The sequence below is a fragment of the Sporothrix brasiliensis genome (genome assembly GCF_000820605.1).
Source record: "Sporothrix brasiliensis 5110 chromosome Unknown Cont12, whole genome shotgun sequence".
In the NCBI taxonomy this organism is placed as follows: Eukaryota; Fungi; Ascomycota; class Sordariomycetes; order Ophiostomatales; family Ophiostomataceae; genus Sporothrix; species Sporothrix brasiliensis.
Genome location: NW_024467131.1, coordinates 87436 through 110247, shown reverse-complemented (window position 1 = coordinate 110247; position 22812 = coordinate 87436). Strand labels below are relative to the sequence as shown.

Genomic DNA, 22812 nt, shown 5'->3' with positions numbered 1-22812 from the left:
TGAAAAGTGCAGTGACATCTTGCAATGGGTGTGAGATTAAGAGCGCCTTCTTGCTGTCTCGCCATTCTCACAGTACGCACAACATATACGTACGACGTACTCCCTCGGCGTACTTTAAAACGCTCTCGTTCAATCACAAAGGGAGGGGGTTGATCTAAAAGGCCGAAACCAGAAAAGAAAATGTCCGACAAAGCCACAATATAACAAGACAAGGCAAAACACGGGACAGGAAACATAACGTCGGCGTACCAGGCGACGTGAGTATCGCAACGCCTCTTGAGCATCACATATTCTATCCCACTTTCTCGAGTCTTTAAACACAGGCTCATCCGTCTACAGTCTTGTGAGAAGCATTAACATATAGGAGTGCATGCGGTCACAAAGCAGCTGGGAGCCCCGTCTCTTCCCTGCCTTTTCTTGCTTTCCGGGAACGGCTTGATATTTACTTTTTATTTCCGTCCGCTCTGCCTTGTGTTTGCAGGGCCATTCGCACGCATTCACAGTCTTTCACCCTACTCATTCACAGACCGCATAAACAGGACGGGCGACGCACAAAGTAGCAGCTATGCAAGCCGTGTCCAGGCTGTGTGCGGGATCGCAGCGGCTTCTCATCGCCTCTTCCCCGGCTGATATCGCTCTGCAAAATGCGTGCTATTGCATAGAGTGCTGTAGATCAGAATGGAGCAGACAAAGACAAGGAAGAGGAGACGGGTCCTGCAATTGCGTCAGATAGATGCAGTCGTCGGTATTGAGAGTATGCAGGGTTTTCATGACAAAGATCACAGGAACGCTGTAAAGGAATATCCCGAACCCAAGAGACGGGCGGTGGATGCTCACAGAAACATCAGAGCAAACGCATCAAGCTACATAGTTGGCAAACAAGATCCCTTGCCGTTCATGGCCGCTGTCACGCATATACGATGAGAGACCCGACGGTGATTTTGATGAATTTATCTTCTCGCGTCATTGCTTCCAATTCAGGGCCGGCATATGAATCTTTTGTTTGCTGCATGGATCCAGCCTTGTTTCATACTTTTGCCGAATGCCAGCATAGACATTCGTCCTACGCATTCGTCGTGCATTAGGGTCCTGCAATATCAACAAGGAAAACAAACATACTTGGCGTCATGTGTACGCCGACAATGTCGCCCCATTGCGTAGACGAGACACGGCTCCAGGAGAGGTCGATTGACAAGACGATACCCTCGTTGAGAGGAGGCACACTGTGCATTGTACGTCGTATGTTGTGCGATCCCCTGGACGAAAACTTGAAATGCCGGTTTGTTTTTATTACACAACCCGATGGAAGCCGTGATTCCTCAGTCGTTTCCATTTTCCATGGAAAACTCTACACCCACACCTGTCCCCGACGTCCACGATTCTGCTCCACCGTGGCGAACATTAGTAAAGCACACACAACCATCTTGTCACGGTCTCCTCACCACCATACGAATTATTGGCTGTTCCTTTGACTCCTCCAATAGGGCAGCCAGGGCGTGTCCACCCGCATGAGCCTGGAAATATGGTGTACTTCTCCTCTGGCTCATCTTCACGAATGGCTGGCACTCTGTCCTGGGGAGTTGTGACTTTGGAACGCGACCTTGCCCTTGCCACTTCTGTTGGGCCTTCGTTGGGCTTCGTGGCCTCTTCTTCTCACACCCATCAAAGCCGCCACCACAAAACATGCAACGGTCTGCCGTTTTCTGGGCCTTCGCCTCTGCCACCTGGTGCTTTGAATTGAAACGGCCCCTCTAACGCGGTACCTGTCCAACAGCAACCAACATGTTCGCCAGCAACAAAGAAATGTCGTTCAATGTCGTGGGAATTACGATGATCCCATTTTGCTCCATGGCCGGTTTCGGACAGACCTGCGCTGTCGTCCTCCACAGGTTCGATTGCGGAGAACTCCGTACGCCATGCTCAGTACGAGGTGCAACCAGCGACGCACAGAGTATGTTGTACAAAGTACAGGCACTCCTTTGCCGGCTCTAGGTCTGGCCCCATCCGGTATATCTCTCATAACGTAACATAGAGGCAATGCCGATAGAGGCATGTATGCAGGAAAGGAGGCAAAAGATGAAAAATCTGTCGTGAGGCTGTCTTTAAAAACTTTCATTGCTTGGCCCGTTTCGAGCTGATGAGCTCCACATACAACTCTTAGCAGCAAAACTAAACACTGTTCACGTCCCTTTCTTCAGACTTTTGCCTTAAAAATGTACGTTGTAAACTCTGCGGGGAGAGAGCTCTGGCTGGACTGGTCTGGGCCTCCATAGTAATACTCCATTTTAATTTTGTGCTCCATATGATGACTGCCCCATCTGCTCCAGAGCAGTTACGGCCTGTTTCCCTTTTCCTCTGTCGCGTTTTGCCGCCTCCTATTTCATTTTTCTGCACTTGGACAAAACGGGAAAACGACCTACGTGGATCACCAAAAAGAAAAAGGGAGGAGAAGAGGAGAAGAGGAGAAGAAGATGGGTCTCTCCAGTCTCAGTCTCCAGTTTCGTCACACACGGCCACCGTGGTCTCTTCTTGTCGACAAAGAACATCGTACACAGTAGCATGTCGTCCTTCCCCTCTCCTCCAAGTGACCCTATTACCTAACAAAATGGGCTTCCTTGGCGATGCTTGGGATACTTGACTCCTTGGGTATTTGATTTCCCAAGGGCGGCATTGCTCCGTTCTCTTTTCAATAGACTCGAGTTCGGAGGGTTACAGCGCACAGAGCGAGCGCTGTGGAGCGTTTGACAGTTCCATGTCGAAATGTAGCAAACGGCCTTGGCCGGACGCAGATCAGAAAAGACACACACCAAGCCGAGGAAAGCTGTGCTTCTCCTCAATCGCCCCCCCCCCCCCCCCCCCCCTCCTCTTCACCCAATATCCTTGAAAAGAAGGGGGAGAATCGTTTTAGACAAGTTCAAAGGCTCTAAATGGCACGCTATTTCGTTGGTGCAAAAACGATGGCGGCGCGGTTGGCGCGACCGCACCCTCTGCCCTTTGAAAATCTGGGGAATAGCCCGAGCCAAAATGGAAAAAAGAGAGGTAGGCTCGTAGGCTCCGTAGGGAGAGGAAAAGAGGAGACTGAAAAAAGTAGTATGGAGCCATTGTGGAGTCGAATGATGCTGGACGCTATCCACAATGAACGTCGAAAAGAGGCAAGGCGCCGGATGGCCCTGTCCATCGTTGCCCCAGATTTTTTGGTTGGATTTTTTTTTATTGTTGTCGACAGATTAGGGTTGCTTTCTTTCTTCTCCTCCTGTGCCCTCCTGAACAACTCCTCACGATCAACAACTAGCGCCAGCATTAGCCAACAACGTGACGCCTCCTCGTTGCGACCAGTGTCCCTGTCCTTGGAAACCTGCATGGGGCTAGAAAGAACAATTCGACTTCTGCGACATACTGGTGGTCATGATGCTGGTGTCCCCTGCGCCATGGGAACGGTTATTTTCTCAAAATGTCCCAAGTATCTTACCTCGCCTGTTGGTTAGCGTCGTCCCTTGTCCGTTGGCGAAACTATTGGCTCTCCCTGTGTCTCTTTCGAGTTGTCAACCAACCCAGAAAGCCCGAGTCCGCTTGTAGACGCCCCCAAGTGTAAGATGAACTTGTCTCGTTCTCAAAGGGTTGGGCTCTCGTCAGTGGACTCCAACTGGCAGCAACCTACGACATACTCCCGCGTCAGTCATTATGCACTCTTCGTCATAGCTTGTGTCCGGGGAACCTCTTGTCTCCCTTTGCAAAGGACTGCGCTATTCGTGTCGACCACAAAACGCAAGGATCGTGATGAAAGAGGGAGACTGCGCTATGGAGACTGTTATGGAGTCAAAATGGGGACAGGACGGGGCAGATGGGGAGTATCGTGGAGCCTGTTGCAGACAGTAATTTGTCTCCCTTTGTCAAATGCGGAGTGCCAAAAAAAAAAAAAAAAAAAAAAAAAAAAAAAGAAAGGCAATACCACGAAATATGAGGTTGGCGTTATTCAGAGCAAGGAAGCAAGAGTCAAAAGTCTTTTACACTTCATGAGAGGCTCTGTTTCGGGGCGCTTGACTGGAGGTGACCTAGGGTGTACCTGGCATCTGTACCTATACGTTATGTACGTTTCAAGTACTGTAAGTCGCATCCATGTAGCTGCAAACAGCAGCCAAAACTGCTTGGTCTGGCAGTTTCGTTGTAAAAGCATCTTCTTTCTTCGCAACTGCGGTTTCCACAAGTGCACTTAACAAGAAGGACTTGTCACTTTCATACGTTTTTGCTAGTGTCGTGACTTTTCTTCCGCTTGCGTCTTGCCACTGTGCTGTTTCGTCTTTTTTTTTTTTTTTTTTTTTTTCAATTTCAAAAAAAAATGTTTATTTTGTCAGACCAGCACACAAATTTTGACAAACATTTCCTCCTACTTTGTACCGCACCCGTCTGTTTCAAACAAACAACCCGGACAACAGGTTATGCACACGTAAGAGCGAGGCGAACAAAACGATACAGAATACAAACCCAAGAGAAAACTCTGACAGTGGATGCGGATCCTGGTTTTTTGGGCCGTTTCGCAGTCGCTCGACAACACGTGTAACAAGAAACCGACGACAGAGGCTGCGCATCCGCCAATGCGCCAGAGATACCCACTGTTTCCGCCACAAAGTGACTAAGAACTGTTGTTCTTCCTAGACAGACCGTACAGAGGAGAATGGAAAAATACAGCGGCCAAGAGAAACTATGGAGCTTGAGGACAAAACAAGCGTACGAAGTGCGCACACATTCACGCTTGACTCAGTGCTCGCTTGCTAGGAGGCAAAAGCGGAGACCTCTTATGGGTCTCTGTCTGTCTTGCTCTTTTTGGTTCTCCCCCGACCACGTCGTTGCATGTTCCGTGCAACGACTCTGCGTGCATGCACGCCACATCGTGGACTGAGGCCGTGGCTGCGACGTGTTGACAACAGGGCGGTACCAAACGACACGTCCCAGTAGAGTTTACTGCTGGTAGATCCTGCTGACGCTGCAGGGCAGAATTTTCAATTGTGTCTGTTGGCTGTTGTATTTTTTCTTCCATTCGAGACAATCCAGGGGGAACGTCTTGTCCCTACAAAAAATAAAAAATAAAAAAATAAAAATAAAAAAGCCTTTCATGCCAATGGACCTCTGAAAGGTCTTACGCCCCCTGTGGAGAACCGCATTTCCTAATATGAATTGTTACTCATCAAGCAATGGGTGTTTTGAGCACATTTCTCTCAATATGTTTCGAGAGAAGAGGAAGTGGAGATACGGAGGTGAAACCATTGGAAGTACGCGGTCAAAGATATGGCCAAGAAGGGACAGGATGTTGGTTCGGTAAATAAAGAGAAGGAAAAAGAGGAAGCGAAGCTCCGCTTTTACTCTTTCGCCCACGCTTGGATTACTTGTACCCTATAGTAGGTACCCTATAGTAGAGCGACTTTACAGCAAAGACTAACAAGTGGTGTCCCTCTAGTAAACAAGATGTGCGATCAAGTGAATAGATATGAATTTCAGGTCAAAGGGTACATGTCCTTTGCCCCGTTTGAATTTTGCGCCTCTCCCAATAGTTTGAGAAGATATGTGTGTCCCTATGCTGATCTCGTAATTCCAATAACAATTTCCCGGGGCTCTTATTTTGGCCCTTTCCAAGTAGTAAAACAACGTGATGGAGACAGGTAAGATAGAAACAGGCTGGTGGAGTGGTATAACATGTTGGTAGAAGACAAGAGGAAATAAACAAGAGATAAAAAGAGGCTTGCAGTTGGTGTTTCCCGAAATATAGTCCCTGTATTCCCATGAAAATGCAGTGTGATGTGTTGTTTGTTGTGATTGTGTTCCGGATGTCCCTTTTCGCCCAAGTAAAAAAAAAACAAAGAAACTTTTTATGATGCTGATTGAAGAACTCCCAGGTAAAAACAAATCAAAGCTGGCCGCGCGGTCGTTGTGTTTTTGAGACAAGGTTAACAAAGGAAAAATCAGAGAAGAAAGCAAATTTCATGCTCATGAAGAAGACGCAGTCGCTGTCGTGACGTGGTAGGGAGTACTGTGTCGGGCGTACTGTGTTGAGAGTATTGTGTCGAGAGAAAGAGGGTACGGTGAGCAAAGCGTCGTCTAGCAGGACCGCCGGCGCTGCAGCTGGCGCTGCAGTTTTCCCTGCTCCAGGGAGCTGGCGTACTTTCGGAGCTCGCTCCGGACCCTCTCCGACAGGTCGCTGCTGTTGCTCGCGGTGGACGAGCCGTAGCTGGTCTGGCTGCTGGTGCTGCTCATCGTGCCCGTGCCCGTGCCGTTGACAAACGCGCCCACGGCGCCCAGAGCAAGACCATTGGGGCCGCCGGCCGAGCTCATGCCGCTGCGCATGGAGCTGAGGCTGCTGTGCGAGCTCGAGGGCGAGAGCACGTGGTGGTACGTCGTGGCGGTCGTGGCGGTGGCGGCCGTGGTGGTGGGTGGCAGGGACGAGACGTGCCGCGGGGAGGAGACGGCCGTGGTCGGGGGTGCGGGTTGGCGGGTGTAGTTGTAGCTGTACGTCGAGGAGGAGGAGGAGGGCGCACCGTAGTACGGCTGGGCGTTGCCAAAGTCGTAGGCGGGCGACAGGCTGAACAGTTGCCGGCTGCGAGGCGTGGGCGCGCCCATTGCCCATTTGTAGGTGGAGGAGCCCGAAGGCACCCAGGATGGTGAGCCCGGGCCCGAGGGCGGTGCGAAGGAGGTGGCACCCTCGTAGTCGGCCAGGCGGCACGATTCTGAGCAGTAGGCCGGGCCGTCAGTCTGCTTGTCGCAGGTGAGGCAGAAGTGGTGATCCCACATGAGGTCGTTGGCCATTGTGAAGGTAGAGTTGGGTGGTTGCTGTGACAAAGGAGCGGTGATGCTGTGGTGCTGCCAATACCGTTCCAGGTCAGAGACGTCGAGTCTGTGCGGTCGAGGAAGACGGTAGAGTGCCGAAAGGAAGCTGTTTTGTTACAATGTCGAGATCATGGAAGAGGAGACGAGTCGCTTGTACAGAGAGTGTGAGAGACGACGATATACGGAGGACAGTAGAGTAGTAGTAACAAGGAGCGAGGTCGAGAAGAGAAAACAAAGTTGACGAAAGTGTAAAGGCAGAGATGAAGGAGAGGAAGTGACGAAGTGACGAAGTCGAAACGTTGCTTGGTTGTAAAAGAAGGGAGGTTATTGAGAGATGTTGTAGTGGGAGCAGGAGAGGAGAGAAGGATGAGGTGGGAGAAGCATCTATTTTGTATGTTTGGACCGTCATACAAAGGATACTGGGATTCACACGCTGCTGGACATACGCCAGTCACAGAGGTCAGAGTACGTACCCTGGCGTGCTCCATACACAAACTGACCTCTGCTTAGCGGCCCTTGCAAATAGTATGGCCTAATGTCGTACCCCCATACCCCCAGTTTTTACTTTTTACGACCGCCTGCTCTCTCAAAACCAAATAAATAAAAAAGATAAAAAAGGCAGAGAAGGCAGTAGCCAGTCCTGGAAGCCCCGCTTTTTCTGCTGTTCACGCCCCCCTCCCTTCCTGTCTTTTCTGTGCATCCGTACCCCTCCCCTGGTCTCTTTGCTCTTTCCCTTTTCTGTCCTGTCCTTCTACTCTCAAATGTGCTCCGATCCACTTGTGCATGTCGTGGATGGGCAGGTACGACTTACGTGCTGTTGTCCATGTCCCTTCTTGCGAGGAAAGGAGGCGTGGGACAGTGGGAGAGTGGGAGAGGAGGAGCGAAGGAGACAAAAGACAAGGAAAGAAAGAGCAGATCACGTTCCTCGGACGGCTGGTCTGCTCGACCAAAACAGCCAAGAACGAGAGGGCCCTGGTGACCACACAAAACAAGTCTTTCTCCACTGTAGCAAGGCACGTTCTTCGTCGAACAGCGCCTATGAGTTCTTGTTTCGTAACGAGAAGCCTGCTTTTTAGCATACGTTGGTGTGTTTTTGGTCATTCGGATCTGCTGGCACTTTGGGGGCTGTGCGCCCCGGGCTCTGTTTGATGGCGAGGATGGGTGTGCTTCCCCCTCATTTTAGCGCTCTTGCGCTAAAAGCAGCACCTGAAGCGCTGAAGCGGATTTCAGGGCGGGAGGGACACTGGTTGTTGGTAGCGCCATGCGGTATGTCTGTGGTGCTGGTGACGTGCGATCTAGGTACACCCAAAAAAAAAGAAGAAAAAAAAAAAGAAAAAAAAAGAAGAGATCCACTCTGGCGCTAGCGCTCTGCGACTCCCTTCTGTGCTGTCCCACACACAGCTGTGGGGGAAAGAGGACACTGGGCGTGGGTCTAAGTGAGTCAGATTGCAGGCAGACAAAGCAAATTTTTTTCTCTCGCTCGGTGGACCGCTGGCGGCCTATAAGGCGCTGGACGCACAGGGGCCGTTCTGCACATCTCCGAGGATTTTCGTCGCTGTTCTGTCGCCTTCCAGGAGCCGTCAGGCGCTGTATTTCGTTATTTCGTGTGTCCCATCCGTGATTTCGTAATTTGCGCCTTCACTGCCAACGATTGAGCATAAGACTACCAACAATGCACACGCCCACGTCTCCCTTTGTTCGCTTCTCACGTCTCACCTGATGGTCGTTTTTGGTCTGCTGTTTGCAAAATAGGACCATCGCACCACAGAACCACACCATACCTGTGGTTGCTCCCGTCATCTGCCCACGCCATCGGCATAATACGGCGACAACACAAGGCGATGAGGAAAGACGCGTGAGAACGTTGGCAATCGTAACGGGCGTCTACGGACCATGCAGTTTCCCCGTGCCGTGTCCATTCGTAGACACACACACTACGTGTGGCCATGTATGGCCAATCTGTGACCACATTCCATCGACGGGGTTTGGTCTCTGTGAGACTTATGTTTACGTTTTTCCTCTTTGGCAAGAGGCAATTCTGTTCTTTTTGCAGTTGAGCCAAAGACGACCGAAAATACTCCAGAGGATTTCTCCGTAAGAGACGAAATGACTGACCCATGATGGATCGCCGGTCATGAACCGATAGATGCCGTGCTGGGTGGCCAAAGAGGGACGTGGACGCTGAAGACGAGGAGGCAACCCCGGCGATGATATTGAGAATTGCGTGTGGCAATTGTGCCCGCTGCTTTCCTCTTGTGCAGCTTTGCTCAATTTCTTTTATTGTAATCTTATGTTTTGTATCCTTTGTGCCTTCTCTTTTGCTCTTTCGCTGTATTGCTGTTTTGCTTTTTGTTTTTCCCTTTGCGTCCTTTTCGACATTGGACTCCTTATTGCCTCCTTCGTATCGTATAATGTCATCTCGCTTTCTCCCTTTCTAGGCCCGTTGCCAGGGTATGTGAGTGATGATCAAATTAGGAGAGACATGCATTTTGAATGAAGGTGAGCCTTTTGCTTTTGAAAACTCTGCACTGGGTGCAAGTTGTAGTCAAAACGAGAATGTTGTGAAAGACACGATGATCGAAAAATCAAATCAACAAACCAGTCACGGCCGAAAGCAATGGCGCCATACAAGCGAGGGAGGCAAAAAAAGAAAGGGCGAAGCTCAAGCAAAAAAAAAAAAATAAAAATAAAAAATAAAAAAAAATAAAAAATAAAAAAAAAAAATAAAAAAATAAAATAAAATAAAAAATAATAATAATAATAATAATAATAGTGGAGGACTCTACTGGAAAGGTTTTCTTTCACGAGATGGGCCTGGCGTTCAATAACGTCTTTTGGGAGCCAAACTACTTTCAGCCAAAGGCAATAACACTGAACAATAGCAGAGTCGTCCGTTGGTGGCTTGTCGCAAGCCCTAGGCATACAATGCAACAGTGAGCCAGGGGAGGAAGAGAAAATTTTCGGGTTGGGGGCCAGGCCTTGTACATTCGTAGGCTCGACACACTGGACCTGCAGGAGTTAAGTCTTACAATATCCAATATGGTTCGCCTACGGCGAGTCCGGCGGGCGGGTATGGGGACAAGGTGTGTGAGTCGTGACTCGTCAATTGCATTCGATGCTTTGTGTGCTCCTTTCGCTCTCTGCTCTTTTGTTGTCCGACGCCATTCCTCGCATCGGAGAACGAGGCTTTCGGCTTTCTTGACTGTATTATGTAGTCTTCTAGTTTCCGTGGACTCAGTCAGCCTTCAACTCGAAATGGCGCCATCTTTTTTTTAAAAAAATAAAAATAAATAAACAAATAAAATAATCGGTTCGCTTTGTCGCGCATGCCACGATATTGTAAACATACAAAATCTAAAAACATTAAAAAATACACCTATATTTTTTCAACGTGTCACGTTTTCTCAGAGGTCTCTCGTTTGCAACGTCACCAGACTCGTTGAGCTTGTGACCTCTTTCTCTTGCGGGAAAGGGAAAGACAAGAATGAACACACGGCATCAACGACGCCGCAGGCTGGCCGTGGCACCCACCAACAACACGCCCCTACTCTGATTTACTACGACGTACCTCGCTCTTCCAAGACATCCTGCACGCATGATAGACAGCTGGGTCGTGATGATACGGCATGAAGGCGAGGGGGTGTGAGGCGTTGACGTTTTGGGAACGCATGCTTGTCTCTCATATTGTGGGTTACGGAAGGGATTTGCTGCTGCAAGGAAACCAAGAGGGCGAGAATTGAACAGAGAGAGGGTGTGAACCAGAGACACAGAATGGCTGGTTAAACGGACAGCTTGACAGCGTGATTCTTATCGTCCGTCGGTGGAACATACGCCATATTCTGTACAGTCTCAGGAATGGAGAGGCTCCAGGCCGAAAAGCGCGTGGGGGTCAACAAAGCCACCGAGTTCTGTGCGAGCTAGTTTTCACTCTCGTCGTCCCTCCGTGTTTCCGTTATCGTGAAGGATACAGAGAGTAAGACAGCGACGAACAACAGCAACGCGATATAGAATGTTCCCCCTCAAAAAAAGCAATCTGGCATCTGCCCATTGCATCTTACTATGCTACTTGTCATACTTGTCGTTCCCTTTTCCCGCTCGTGCGCCATGTCTTATGTGAGCTGTTCGCTTGCGTGCACATCTTTCCTCATCGTCCGTTGACAATGACTGTCAATGTGGATTCAAGATTCCTTTCACGGAACCGAAACTTTCAACGACCATGCAAGGAGGCCCGAAGAAAATGTAAGCACAAAGGTGAGGCAATAAAACGGAGAAATGAGGGAGCTCTCTTTTTTCTCTTTTTTCTTTTCCAACCGAGTCCCATGTCTCACAACTGAAAATTCTTCATGTTTTGTTTGCAACCCAGCTACAACGTGCACACTGTTGGTGGATGACGAGGTCAGGAGAGACAAAAGTGTTGCAAATGTCCAGCCCACAGCTGCGGAGGCAGTGTCTGCCGAAACCAGTGGAGCGAGGACAACAACGCAGGGCGAACAACCCGCAATTGGGAGCAGCAGGTCAGCCCACTCTGCGAAACAGGGTCCAGCCTTTTATTCTGAGCCTTTTGAACGCATCGAATGGTTGCATTTCGGACACAAAGGGGAGGAAAGGTCGCCTTTTCCGGGCGCCGCACGGAAAACGGAAACAACGGGATGTCGCGCACTCGGTGGGGGCAGTTCAGTTCCTTTTCTCGATGCCAGTGCTCTTGTCCCCTGGTTGCCGTCAATCTTGATCAGCGAACAAGGCGCTCTAGAGGATGGAATAGTACGAAATACGTCGTAAGATATGTCGCAATGTCGCCCTCAGAGAACCTGTTCGTCCCGCGCCTCACGCTCCTTCCAAACTGGGCAACATTCGCCTTCTATCCTCAGCAGCGGCTCCTTCCCTGAAAGAGTATCTGTCCCTACGAATTACTTTGTGGTCCAGACCCACCAGGCCCGCTCTGCTCTTTCTTCTTTCTTTTTTCTTTTTCTTCTTGTGCCATTTTTTGGTGCCTGCCTCCCTGGAGCCTGCCTATTTCCCCATTTGTTTTTAGGCCGCCCTTTCCCTCTCTTTCCTTTCGTGCTTGGCGGTGATCATGGTAAGGCAGTAAGGCGCGATGGGGTGGTGAGATAAAAGTGGCCTCTTTTTGTCATCAAGGCGATTTTCTCATTTTGGCGACCGCCCGCGAAAGACCCTTGTATGATTGCCCAGGACGTCAGAAAAAAGCGAGGTACCATTGCCAATTCCTCTATTCTGTACATCGTACACAGCTCTGATTTCGTTTCAGGGCGTCGGACCAACCAGGAGCGCGCAGTCCTTCCCTCCTTCCCTCCTTGCCGCCTGCCGACTGTTGTAATATTACGACATTCGGTCTGCTATTTCGTCGCGTCTCCAGCCATCCGAGGATGCCTCGATGCGAAAGGAACTGTCCACAGAAGTCGTGTGTTTGAGCAGCGTATCGCCATTGGCCGGTGGGGGTGGTCTCTCGGGTGTTGCGCCACCCATGCGGTGTCTATTTTCCTCTGCGCCCTGGTTGCCCGTCTCCACCCACATTCTCCAAGGCTCTTCACGACGTCGAAGAGGGCTCCCAGCTGTGTTCAGTGTCTGATTGGCCCTGTCCTCGACATTGGCCGTATGAACGACAGACGGGACGCCCTTTTGGTTATGGGGTCCTTTGAGCTTTGAAGCTTGGCTGTCAATCTACATCATGTACCCTCTTCTGGACATGCAATGCACGCTGCACTCTTTTTCAAACAAAAGCAACAACACTTTTAAACAGAAACGAGCCATCTGCATGGACAGGAGGGGTAAGCCGGGCAACAATAATGAAGGAGGAAAAAACAAGTGGCGGCTCATTTATATCGTATTTTTCTGCCAAGCCTTTTTCTTTTTTCTTTTTTTTCCTTCTTTTTTTTTCTTTTCTTTTTATGTTTACGACGTTTGTTTGGGTGTGCCTCGTCCCCTTTGAGCTCTTTGCTGCGGTTGTTATGCAGCACAATATATTCTGAATCTATCCTGCAGCTGTTGGGGCGTGCTGCAGGCAGCATTTTGAGCTGTCTTTGAGGCTGGCCAGCCTGGCTGCTACCCACCACCGCCCTTGTCTATGGTCCTTAGCACTCGTCATTTCGGTCAGGCAGTCTTCTTTCTGGCTCTGCTTGTTGCTGCGCTGACTTACTCGTAACCCTCCCACACCTCTTTTCTACCAAGTCGGAAAGAAACAGAAGGGGCTAGTTGCCTAGCATGTTCCTCTGTCACTTGACGACGGATGCAGCGTGCCGTCCGGTGCATGAACGTCGACAGAGTGCCCTGGCCGATGAGGTAGGTACCCGGTGGGGATGCTGGTGCACGGAAAGGCTTCGGGGGAAACCGAATTGCCCAATGAAATAGGCACGTCACAAGGGGGAACGAAAAGAGCAGAGACGGGCAGATGGAGACGCGCGACGGAGAAGCAAGGCAAGCTTGGGAGAGACATCTCGAGACAAAGCTCGTGACTAAATGCTTTACCATCAGACAGATACGTGTCCCTTGCTTTGAATCCCGTCTCCTTTGCTCTTGTTCTTTTGCCTGCGTGCAAACGACAAGGCTGGCGGGACAATTCGGGGGCCGCAGCTGGGTTGTTGAACGGTTGCTGCAACAAACATGCACCTCCTTCTCCTTGGACAGAGATGGGCAGCATTCCTTACAACAAGGACGTAGGAAAGACAGCTTGTCGAGCCTGTCAAAATACGACGTATATGGCTGTAGCTGTAAATTGTATGTCGAACGGTACTCTGGGGCGGCTACTAAAATAGCAAAGAAGAGAGATGCAGGGGTCTGATTCGTCCGATAGCAAGGCTCGAAGGTCCATCGCATTTTATGTGTCCAGGGGGTGGTTGTCTCTCGCAGTGGCAGAACGCGGGTAACGGGTTTGTCTGTTTTGTTTTCTTCTATCCCTTTTCTTCAAGCACCTTTTTTCTTTCGTCCCCTTGCCCTTCAACGCTAACCACGCGCTGTGTTCCTTCGCAGCGTCGTTTTCTGAAATTGAATGGCATGCCCGGGTGTCGTTGTGAGACAGAGCTAGAACAGACAGAGGAAGATTGGAAAATGGGGCAACGATACGAGAACGCTGTCATTGAGACAAGTCAATTTTACTTTTTTACGAGCACGAACGCCAGAGACACTCCGCAATAAAGCAGATAACACGGGAGGCGAATAAAAAACGGAGATGAACCAGGAGAAACCAGACACACAACACTGGGACACAACTGACCTAAATTAACGAGTAGACTCGACCTCGAGCTCAACCTCGAGCTCAACCTCGAGCACATTCCGTCATTACAACTCAGCCGCGCCATTTATAACCGCATGCGGAGTTCTTGAGCTTCCTCGCATAGCATGTACTCCGTATCTTTGCTTCCTTTTGGCACAATTGTTTTGCACTTGGGCGCTGGACAGCCCATAGACACCCGCACAGCCAAACAACGCACCTCAAAGTGGCCACGGGGGTCTCGTCTTGTTTGGTAAGCGAGATTTGGAAGGTCTCTCCTCGTCGTTGCTGCGACGCCCCCGAACAAAAATCCCTCTGGTGTGCATACGGCGCAGACGGGCAAGTGGTCAAGAGACCAACAAAATTGAGGTAAAAAGGGGAGCATACACAGTAAAAGGAAAGAAAAGCAAGGGGCGCGGGATGACAGAGTCACGATACATCATCGTATGTGTTGTAAAAAGAAGAAAAAGAAAAAGAAAAAAGAAAAAGAAAAAGAAAAAGAAAAAGAAAAAGAAAAAGAAAAAAAAAGAAAAGAAAAAGAAACAGATTTTCGCAGCCGTCGCGCAACAAGCATCCCCTGACCTGTCTGCCTGTCTGTCTCATCGGCTTTGACCACCTCCAACAAACCCCTGTCTCTGGCCGCCTCCCCAGACTTTTGCCCCTGCTGCAAGACAAACAGTCTGGAAACAATTCCCAGCAAAAGCAGGGACTGCGTGCACGCGGACAAGCATGCAGAATCTCTCAAGACTGCACACCCACGTCGAAAGAATAGGAAAACAGATGCACTGCAACACAACTCGCCTCCCACCCCTCTCCTTTTTTGTCTTATTTCACGCAGCCCTCCTTCCTACGTGCACGATGCGTCGTATGCAGTTAGGCGCAGTATCCGCGGTGGGGAACATGGTCAACTACTTCGTAAGTTGTACAAATTCATGAAAGAAAGGAGGACGACGAGGGTTGGGCGGCGGAGGAAACCATGAGGACAGCTACCTGTACATGGAGAAGAGGACGACGAAACCGCAGCGTGGGGATGCTTTCTTTTTCCAGTCGTCTCCTTGTTTGCGAGTGCTCCTTTGATTTGCTGAAATTCAGTCATTTTTCACATTTTCTGGACGTCGTAGCTGCATTGCATTTGCGAGTGTGTCGCTTTTGTCGTTGCGAGGTTGCATTGCGTCTGGGAGCTACAGGGTGGCGTGGCTTTTCGAGGGACGCATGCGCTCGTTTGGGTTTAACGTGGAAGTGATGAGAAGACAGACGCGGAGGACCTTTTGTCTGCAACCTTTGTCTTTCACTAGCGTCATGTCTGTGTTGCGTTGCGTGGCAGCAGGCGAAGCTGAGAAGGCCTGCTGTTCCTGGGAGAGCTGCAGCCAGATGCAGGGAGCATTCAGAAGATACGAAGAGCGTCTGCACACCCTCACTCTCACACACTCTCTCACACACTCTCTCTCTGCAGCTGCACCTCCATCCTGACCTACTCTGCTCCTCGCTCCAACCACAGCCCTGGACATATCTTGCACAGTCTAGCAAGCCAACCATGCCTTTTTCGCATACTGCCTAGGTCCCTTGTCTTGCCTATCCACCATTCGCATTCTTGGCCCTGAAAACGAGGCAGACGTCCTCACAGGCATTCCATCCACCCACCTCCCACACCTTTTACCACATTGTGTCCACATTGTGTCCACATTGTGTCCACATTGTCTGGCCACGCTCTTACTCTTAGCGTACGAGTCCTGTTTCGACGATACTTTCTCTTGCGTTCATGCAAGTCTCTCGAGTGCCAATGTCGTGGACGACTTGTTCTCCTCCTCGTCGACCGCTCCCCTCGTCGTGATTCCTGCCTGTTTTCTGCTCTTCTCTGGCGCGACACATCTTTGCGCCTGTGGCGGTTCCTGTGTATGCCTGTGTCCAAGTCTGTCCTCTTGCCCGGCAGACGTGAACAACACACTCGTTGGACATCATTCTCCATCTCCATTCTCCATACTCCGTGCTCCGATCAACGAGCAGGGGTCTACGGTCGTGACGGTTTCCTTGGTGAACCTCCATGTGTTTCCGACGCCTGTCTCTACACGACGTCAGTCGACGCAGCGGACAGATCTCCTTCCACACCTCGCAGCCCAACAGAAGAGGCACCAGCAAAGAACAAGCCAGACCAAGGGTATCTCCACTTTTCGCGGCCCGTACGGACACAGCCAGCGCTACCACTGGCCGGTCTTTTTGTTTTCTGGGGCGCTTACACAGTAGTTGCTGGTCTTTGGGTCACTTGGGACGCTTTAGTGCAAGGGAGCGGCCATGGCACTATCTGTGGTCGCCGACTTGACGTGTTGACTAGCCCTTGTTTGTCCAGGGAACAGACTCGACGAACAAAAAGAGAGAGGCTAAACGCCAAATGCCCGGCCTGGAGAAGATGAACACGCCAAACGTGAGAGATTGAGACAGTGACATTTCAATATTGGCACGCAGGTGCATAACCCGACCGAGAGGAGTAACAAGGAGCAACAAGGAGCAACAAGGAGTAACAAGGAGTGAACACATCGTGAGGCTCCTGACCATTCGTACTCCCGCAATTACTCCTCACTGTCTCGCGGTTCTCCCGAAATACGAAGGATTCGAGCGTTGCGTGTTTTGCGTGCCAGATGGCAAGAACAGCAAGAAGAAAAATGGTCGGAACGGATCGTCCGAAACAGAGCCAAATGATATGAAAGTCAGAAACGAGGGAGACAAATGGGGGCCAGGATGAACATAAACAGAGGAAGGGCAAGACGCATGGTTTCGATCGTCGGGATTGTGTGTCTGGCATCTTGGCAGATGTACCACTCTGCCACCCTGCCACCCTTTTCGTCTCTTTTTATTTTCGTCTGCCGTTCCGTGGCTTGTCTTGCTTTTCTGCATCCGAGAACGAAAATCGTCAAAATCGTCAGCTAACCAAGATCACCATTTCAGACAGCAACGTCTCCCGTTGCGAGGCGCCACACGACGGGCACGTTCTCAAACAGGCTAGGAGAAAGGGTTCCTTTGGTCTCGTGTGTACCGAAGCACCTCCGTTGTGTTGGGAGGGCTCGAGGAGAGTCGCGGGATGGCCTTTCAACTCTGCCACCACCAACGAGCTGGATGGAACTGCCCGCTAACAATGACACAGCAAGCACCGAAGAATTCAATGCTACTTTCCCCAGATTTTAGAACCTGTACGGAGGACAGAGACAAGGCCAAAAAAAATACAAAAGCAATGGGCAGGGCGTGTCGGACAAGGGAAGACAAGGCACAGGAAAAGGATGATCGCCCTCCATTTTTCAAATCGACCAATGGCAGGAGAGTGTCCCCCTTCCCCAATGAAAATAATAAAAATAATGCAAAAAAGAGGGGAAGAGGTGTGTGTCATTTTATCAGGAGGACAGCCGGAAAACAAGACCAGAACAGATAGCCAAGGCAAGTTTGACAGGAGACAGGACAAAAGTGGACAGGGGTGGGCCATTGTGGGCAATGGTTGGACAATGGTTGGACAAGCTCACAAGGAGGAGCATGGGGTGTGTTGTCGACCTTGGTCTGGGTTAACGCGGCTAACTTGAAAAAGCAATGCATTACCTTGAGCAAAAGGCCAAGAGGAAACAAGCGAGGAGCAAAAGAAAGCATGCAAGTACCTGTAGAGGTGGAAAATGAAAAGTGACAGATAACAGAGGACGACGTCGTCGATTGTATCCATGAAAGGGCACAGGATATGCACGAGGCCCAAAATGGACCAAAAGTGAAACTGCCAACGAAAGATAAATGAACATACGCAAGGATCGAGATATAATGTTGGCAGTCAACTCAAAGGACAGAACGGCCACCACCGAGTATTTGCCACGCAAAGGAAGGGCTGGGCAAAAAGAAAGCAGGAATGGAACGAGTGCATCGTGCGGAATACGGAATAGTGCAACGGGCCATGCGAACACAGAATGCCGTTGACAATGACTTGTCACAAAACATGGCCCTTTTCTGGTCGACAACGAGACGAGACTGCATGTAGAAATACCCGAGGGCCACTGGAGAGACAGCCACGCCAATCACTGCTCCTTTGGACCTTTGCCCTTTGTTCTGCGTTCCGTTCGCTGCACGCTCAGAGCACGATGTCGATGCGGCCCATCGCCATGTTGAGTGGTCTGCATCATGACGGCCCTGCAGGCGTCGATGTTCCAGGACTTTTTCATTTTCACGACGCCCTTCTTTGGCCTTCCTCTCCGCTGTCTGGACTGGTATGGATGGGAAATGACCTGGCACGGGGACCCAACATCATGCGACGGGTAAAGGCGATTGGATATGAAATGTGCCGGCCCCCAACGTCCATCGTCTCTCGCGTGAGACAAGAGACAACCAATGGCACTGGTCAGCGGCCGTGGGCGTTGCCGTTTTGGGGATGCCGCGCCGAGCGCGAACGATGTGAACATGCAACTTGACGACAGGTCGTCTCCATGCCGGAAGCGAAGAGAATAGGGGTCACGATGCGTCGTACGTTGGTCCCCCCACTCGAGACAGAAGCCGAGGTGTAATAAAATACCACCACGGCGGACTGGCCGTGTGTGTCGTCGTCAGCGGAGGGCGGAGGGAAAGCAAGGACGGCAAAGGACAACGACCACATCTTGCGCAGCCCTGGATCGGCTTTCGTCTCGCCACTTTCTGTCGACAGCGGCCGGTGTCTCTCGGAAACTTGGCTGCGATACGTCATGACCAGGTTTGATTTTCCGTGGAGGCATCCCTATGTCGTAATACACATTCAAGATGAAATGCCCTCGTTCCCTGCTCGCCCTCTTTTGTGCATTGACTCCGAAACCCTACTGTCCTCCTGGGTGGTCCCCGGCATTCTGACCTGGATGCAAAATACACAAAATACACAGGGGGCTACGGGGCCGGACTTTGCACATGATACCAGATACCGTGCCGTGGCTTTCAACGCAAGTTACAATGTATGACAAACAGGACACTTTGCGCAAAGTGATGCCACATCCAAGTCCGACTCCGACACATCCGTCATGGTTCGTCCGCCGTCACGGTCGGTGTCTCGTCTCGTCCGACGGAATAAATCAAAGCAGCAACGTACGACGTACGACGTACATGTTCCTGGACAAGGGCCATTTTCAACCGGCCACGTCGGATCGGAAGCGACGGATCGTGCCATGCCATGGCGCAGGGCCTCGAAACCCGTTTCCTTTTTTTTTTTTTTTTTTTTTTGTTGCTTTTAGTGGGGATTAGTGGGCTTCTCAAGTCCATCGTAAATGTTTAGTGTTTCTGCGACGTGCCTTGATCCTTCGTTCGTCCCTCGTGAGATAAGGCACCTCGCACTTCCCTTTTCCAGGGACGTTGCACTCAACACGGCAACATTGTCAAAAGGCCGTAGCTGACGTGAGCAAGAAGACGAGTATTACATTGTAGAAAAAAAGAAAGAAAAAAGGCCGATCATTGTGTGATCGGATCTTGCCTTTGCCGAATAACTAATCAAATCAAAGGAAGAAGAAAAAGGAGAACTTGTAATCTTACAAAGCACGTTCGGCGCGGAAACGTCGGTTGGCATCATTCGCCTTCGATGTCGTCCTGCCCTCTCCATTTGACCCTGCAGCTTGCTTGGTACCTTGCATCGATGAAAAATACAAGATATGGAGAAGGACGGCAGCTCGAGAACAAGACAACAGGGCAGGGCTGGGAAGAGTGGTGGGCGAGGATGCGGTACGAGATGCAAAAGGCAGCCGGTTATGCGTGGCGCCCGGGGGGATGATCGATGCAAATGACGATTTCACGACGAACAGTCGACAGAAAATGCTGGGCATTGCTGGGCATTCGTCATTGCCTCTGCCCTACGGCATACCATTCGTGCATTATCCTCATGTATTGTGGCTGCCTTGCCTTTTGCCCCTTTCTCAGAACATAGATTACTAGTGGCAACGTTTTCAAATGGGTGGTGTCCATTTTCGTGCTCCTCTGGGGCACGAGGTGGATAAAACCACACCAAAAATCTTGACCTGCGCCCCGTTTCTTACAGACTTGTATCGTCCACACCTGGTGATCCTTCACGGCCAGGTTCTCGGTGTGGCTGCCAACTGGGGCAACCGGAATGGGCAACATCGAAAGGGGATAAGTGAAGGGGAAGAAGAGAAAGAAGAGAAAGAGGGGAAAATGAGCAAGGTGAACCGGTCAGGAGTTGCAGAATAAGATCGTTTTGTGATCATTTAAACGAAAGAGAGGCTGTCCAAGTTTCGAGACTAGCAGGGATCCTCCATACGACGTAATAGGGCCAATGGGGGCTCAGACAACTCGGAGATGCCCTCGATGCCCTGTCCTTCGGCTGCGCTGCTGGTAAAATGACTTGCAGCTGAGCTGTGGCGAGGCAATTTCACACGTCGGGGTGGTCGTAAGAGTTGACCGGGCAAAGCCAAAGCGACCACCAGAACCAGGTCGAGTGCAACCTAAAAACATGATGCCACATGAGCCTTGTCGTCTGCCCCAGAGTCATGCGGCGTAGCACATTTTGGCTGGCTTCTTGGTTGTCCGCCCGTCCCGTCTGATGGTTGTTGTTTTCTCGTATTCCTGTTGGCTGCCATGACAGGACAAGAAGAGAGTCGATGCTGGCCAGCCCAGTATCACGCCCTCCTTGGGCTTCACGGCACACCTTTTTTATATTGTGTTGCCAACTTGTGAATCTACTCGCGTTGTCATTGCCGCCCGCTTTGTTTACGCCCGTGTGGTACTTCGTACAGTATTGCACCTTGCCATGTTGTCGCTGCATGGGTCCTCTCCGGCCGGCTTTAAGCGGCCTCGTTTTGGAGCCTCGTAACACGTCGGTCCTGTCAGAAACACCGTTCAAACATCTGTCGCTGCAAGGAACAAGGGGCGCTCGCACTTCACGTTCGACAGCCCTGCCGCACCAGGCACGAACCACCCTTTTTGCTTTGCCTCTTCGGTGAGGCGATGCGTCGGTTTGTTGTCGTCTTTACGAATTACATGCGACTGTCGTGAAGGGTTCGGTGTTCTTTTGTCATCTCACTCAGGGTAAGATGTGAGAGCGTTGAGACGGAATGCTCTCAGAAATGAGGATGGCCCCAGCGTGCAGTGTGCATCTCACCCTTGTCCCCTTCCGCCTTCGGTGGCTTTGCTTCGTATCGTGAGCCATTTACAGCGTCTTGTCGCCGGACAAAACGAGAGAACAGAAAGCAGCGAAGATCGGCTCCGACGCCATTTGAATCAAGGTCATATGCAGCAGTCTCAGCAGCAACGATTGGCGGGAGCCCGAAGACTGAAGAGACGCAGTCAGCCCACCTGAAACCCCCAAAGAGGAAAGCTGAGTCGATGACGAAAGCGCTGAAAACGAAAATCGACAGTCGTAGCACGACGTAATGACAATCATACGGAGAACTTCGTACACAACGTCGCTTTTTGAGTATGGGCGTCTGCGGCCTGGTCCTTCTGCACAAAGTATGATTTGCGTAGCGCTCGACGCTGGAGCTGAAAGAAAAGCGCTGGGAGATTGCAGCTGAAGTCGTGAAGATAGGACGGAGAAAAAGAAGAAGAAGAAACAAAGAAAAAGAAAGAAAATAAAAAAAAGAAAAAGAAAAAAAAACCTTTCCCGATCCAGCAGGCATGCGGCCAAAACAGGCAATGCATGGACTCGACGAGCAAGCTGAAAGGGTAATGGTGTCGAGATGCCACCGAAAAGAAATATGCAGAGTACGTCCTTTGCCTCTTTCGGCCAACGAGGCGTCCGTCTTGCGTCGTGCTCAGCCGGTGGACGGCGAACTCGCTTGAAGGCGACAAGGCTCATGCAGTGACTCGGCAAAACAAGCCGACGAGGAACAGCATCGACCTACGATGTACTTCGTACGACGGCTTGCTCCGTCCTGTCGCTTTCCAGCCTTCTCGTGCAAGTTGTCGAGCGAAACGCGGCTGTGCTGAGAAACCAAGGACCAAAGGCAAAGATAAGGACATGACCACACAACACACCTCTCGCTATAGCAAGGTGTTTCCATTGTCCAATCGAGTCCTCTGGCCGGGCACTCTCAAGGGACCGCAGTTTGATCTTCCCTGCAGGACCCAGGTTTCGCGTCTTGTCGTTTTGCGCTCGTCTTTTGTCTCTCTCTTTCCCCCCAATCTCACCCATATTGACGAGACCGTCCTTCATCTCTGCTGATTTGCCTCTGGGCCATCTCTTCACCATAAACGTACCAACACGGCACACAATGTGCCTCCAGCCGTCCCGCACGATGTCGTGCTTTATCCCGTTCCGTTCCTGTTGTTTTTTTTTTTTTTTTTTTTTTTTTTTTTTTGCTGCGTCGAAATATTGCTGCACAACCATGAGGTCCCGAACCAGCTTTTTTGCCCGTCTGTGTCGCCCGAGCGTCCCTTGGCTGCCTGGCGCTTTTCTCTCCCCTTGCATGTGTTATCTGCGACGACTATTACTTTCGTTTGCCCTCCGCCCGTGTCCGCCGTGTCCGTGGGAGAGGGAGAGGGAGAGGTGGGCTGTGTTTATTGTATGTGCATCTGCGCTTTTGTGTGCTGCCGTTCTTTTTAAGGTTGTAGATCAGTCTTTCTTCCGAAATGAAGCAAAAAACTGCAGAACGAAACGTGAAGAATAGGCAAGAAAACGAGACCGCATCGCGAACCGTGCACCGTGCATCCTCCACGGTTTTTTTTTAATAAAAATTAGAACAATTTCGCTTCTTTTCGCTTCTTTTCGACAGTGTTATTTGTCTTCAACGGCCATCCCTGTCTGTGTTTTCCTCTTCGTTGCACCGGTTGTTTACGCCGTCTAC

General features: G+C 50.6%; 2 protein-coding genes across 2 annotated transcripts; both read right to left on the bottom strand.

Moving 5' to 3' along the window:
* Positions 1-6090: 6090 nt before the first annotated feature.
* Positions 6091-6795, bottom strand: SPBR_04004 (uncharacterized protein; the record flags this gene model as incomplete). The annotated part of the gene is made up of 1 exon (XM_040762291.1): positions 6091-6795. The coding sequence occupies one exon, from the start codon at positions 6793-6795 to the stop codon at positions 6091-6093; it is 705 nt and encodes a 234-aa protein (XP_040623224.1).
* Positions 6796-12153: 5358 nt separating this feature from the next.
* Positions 12154-18740, bottom strand: SPBR_09255 (uncharacterized protein; the record flags this gene model as incomplete). The annotated part of the gene is made up of 2 exons (XM_040767381.1): positions 12154-12450; positions 18573-18740. The coding sequence occupies 2 exons, from the start codon at positions 18738-18740 to the stop codon at positions 12154-12156; spliced, it is 465 nt and encodes a 154-aa protein (XP_040623223.1).
* Positions 18741-22812: the final 4072 nt, after the last annotated feature.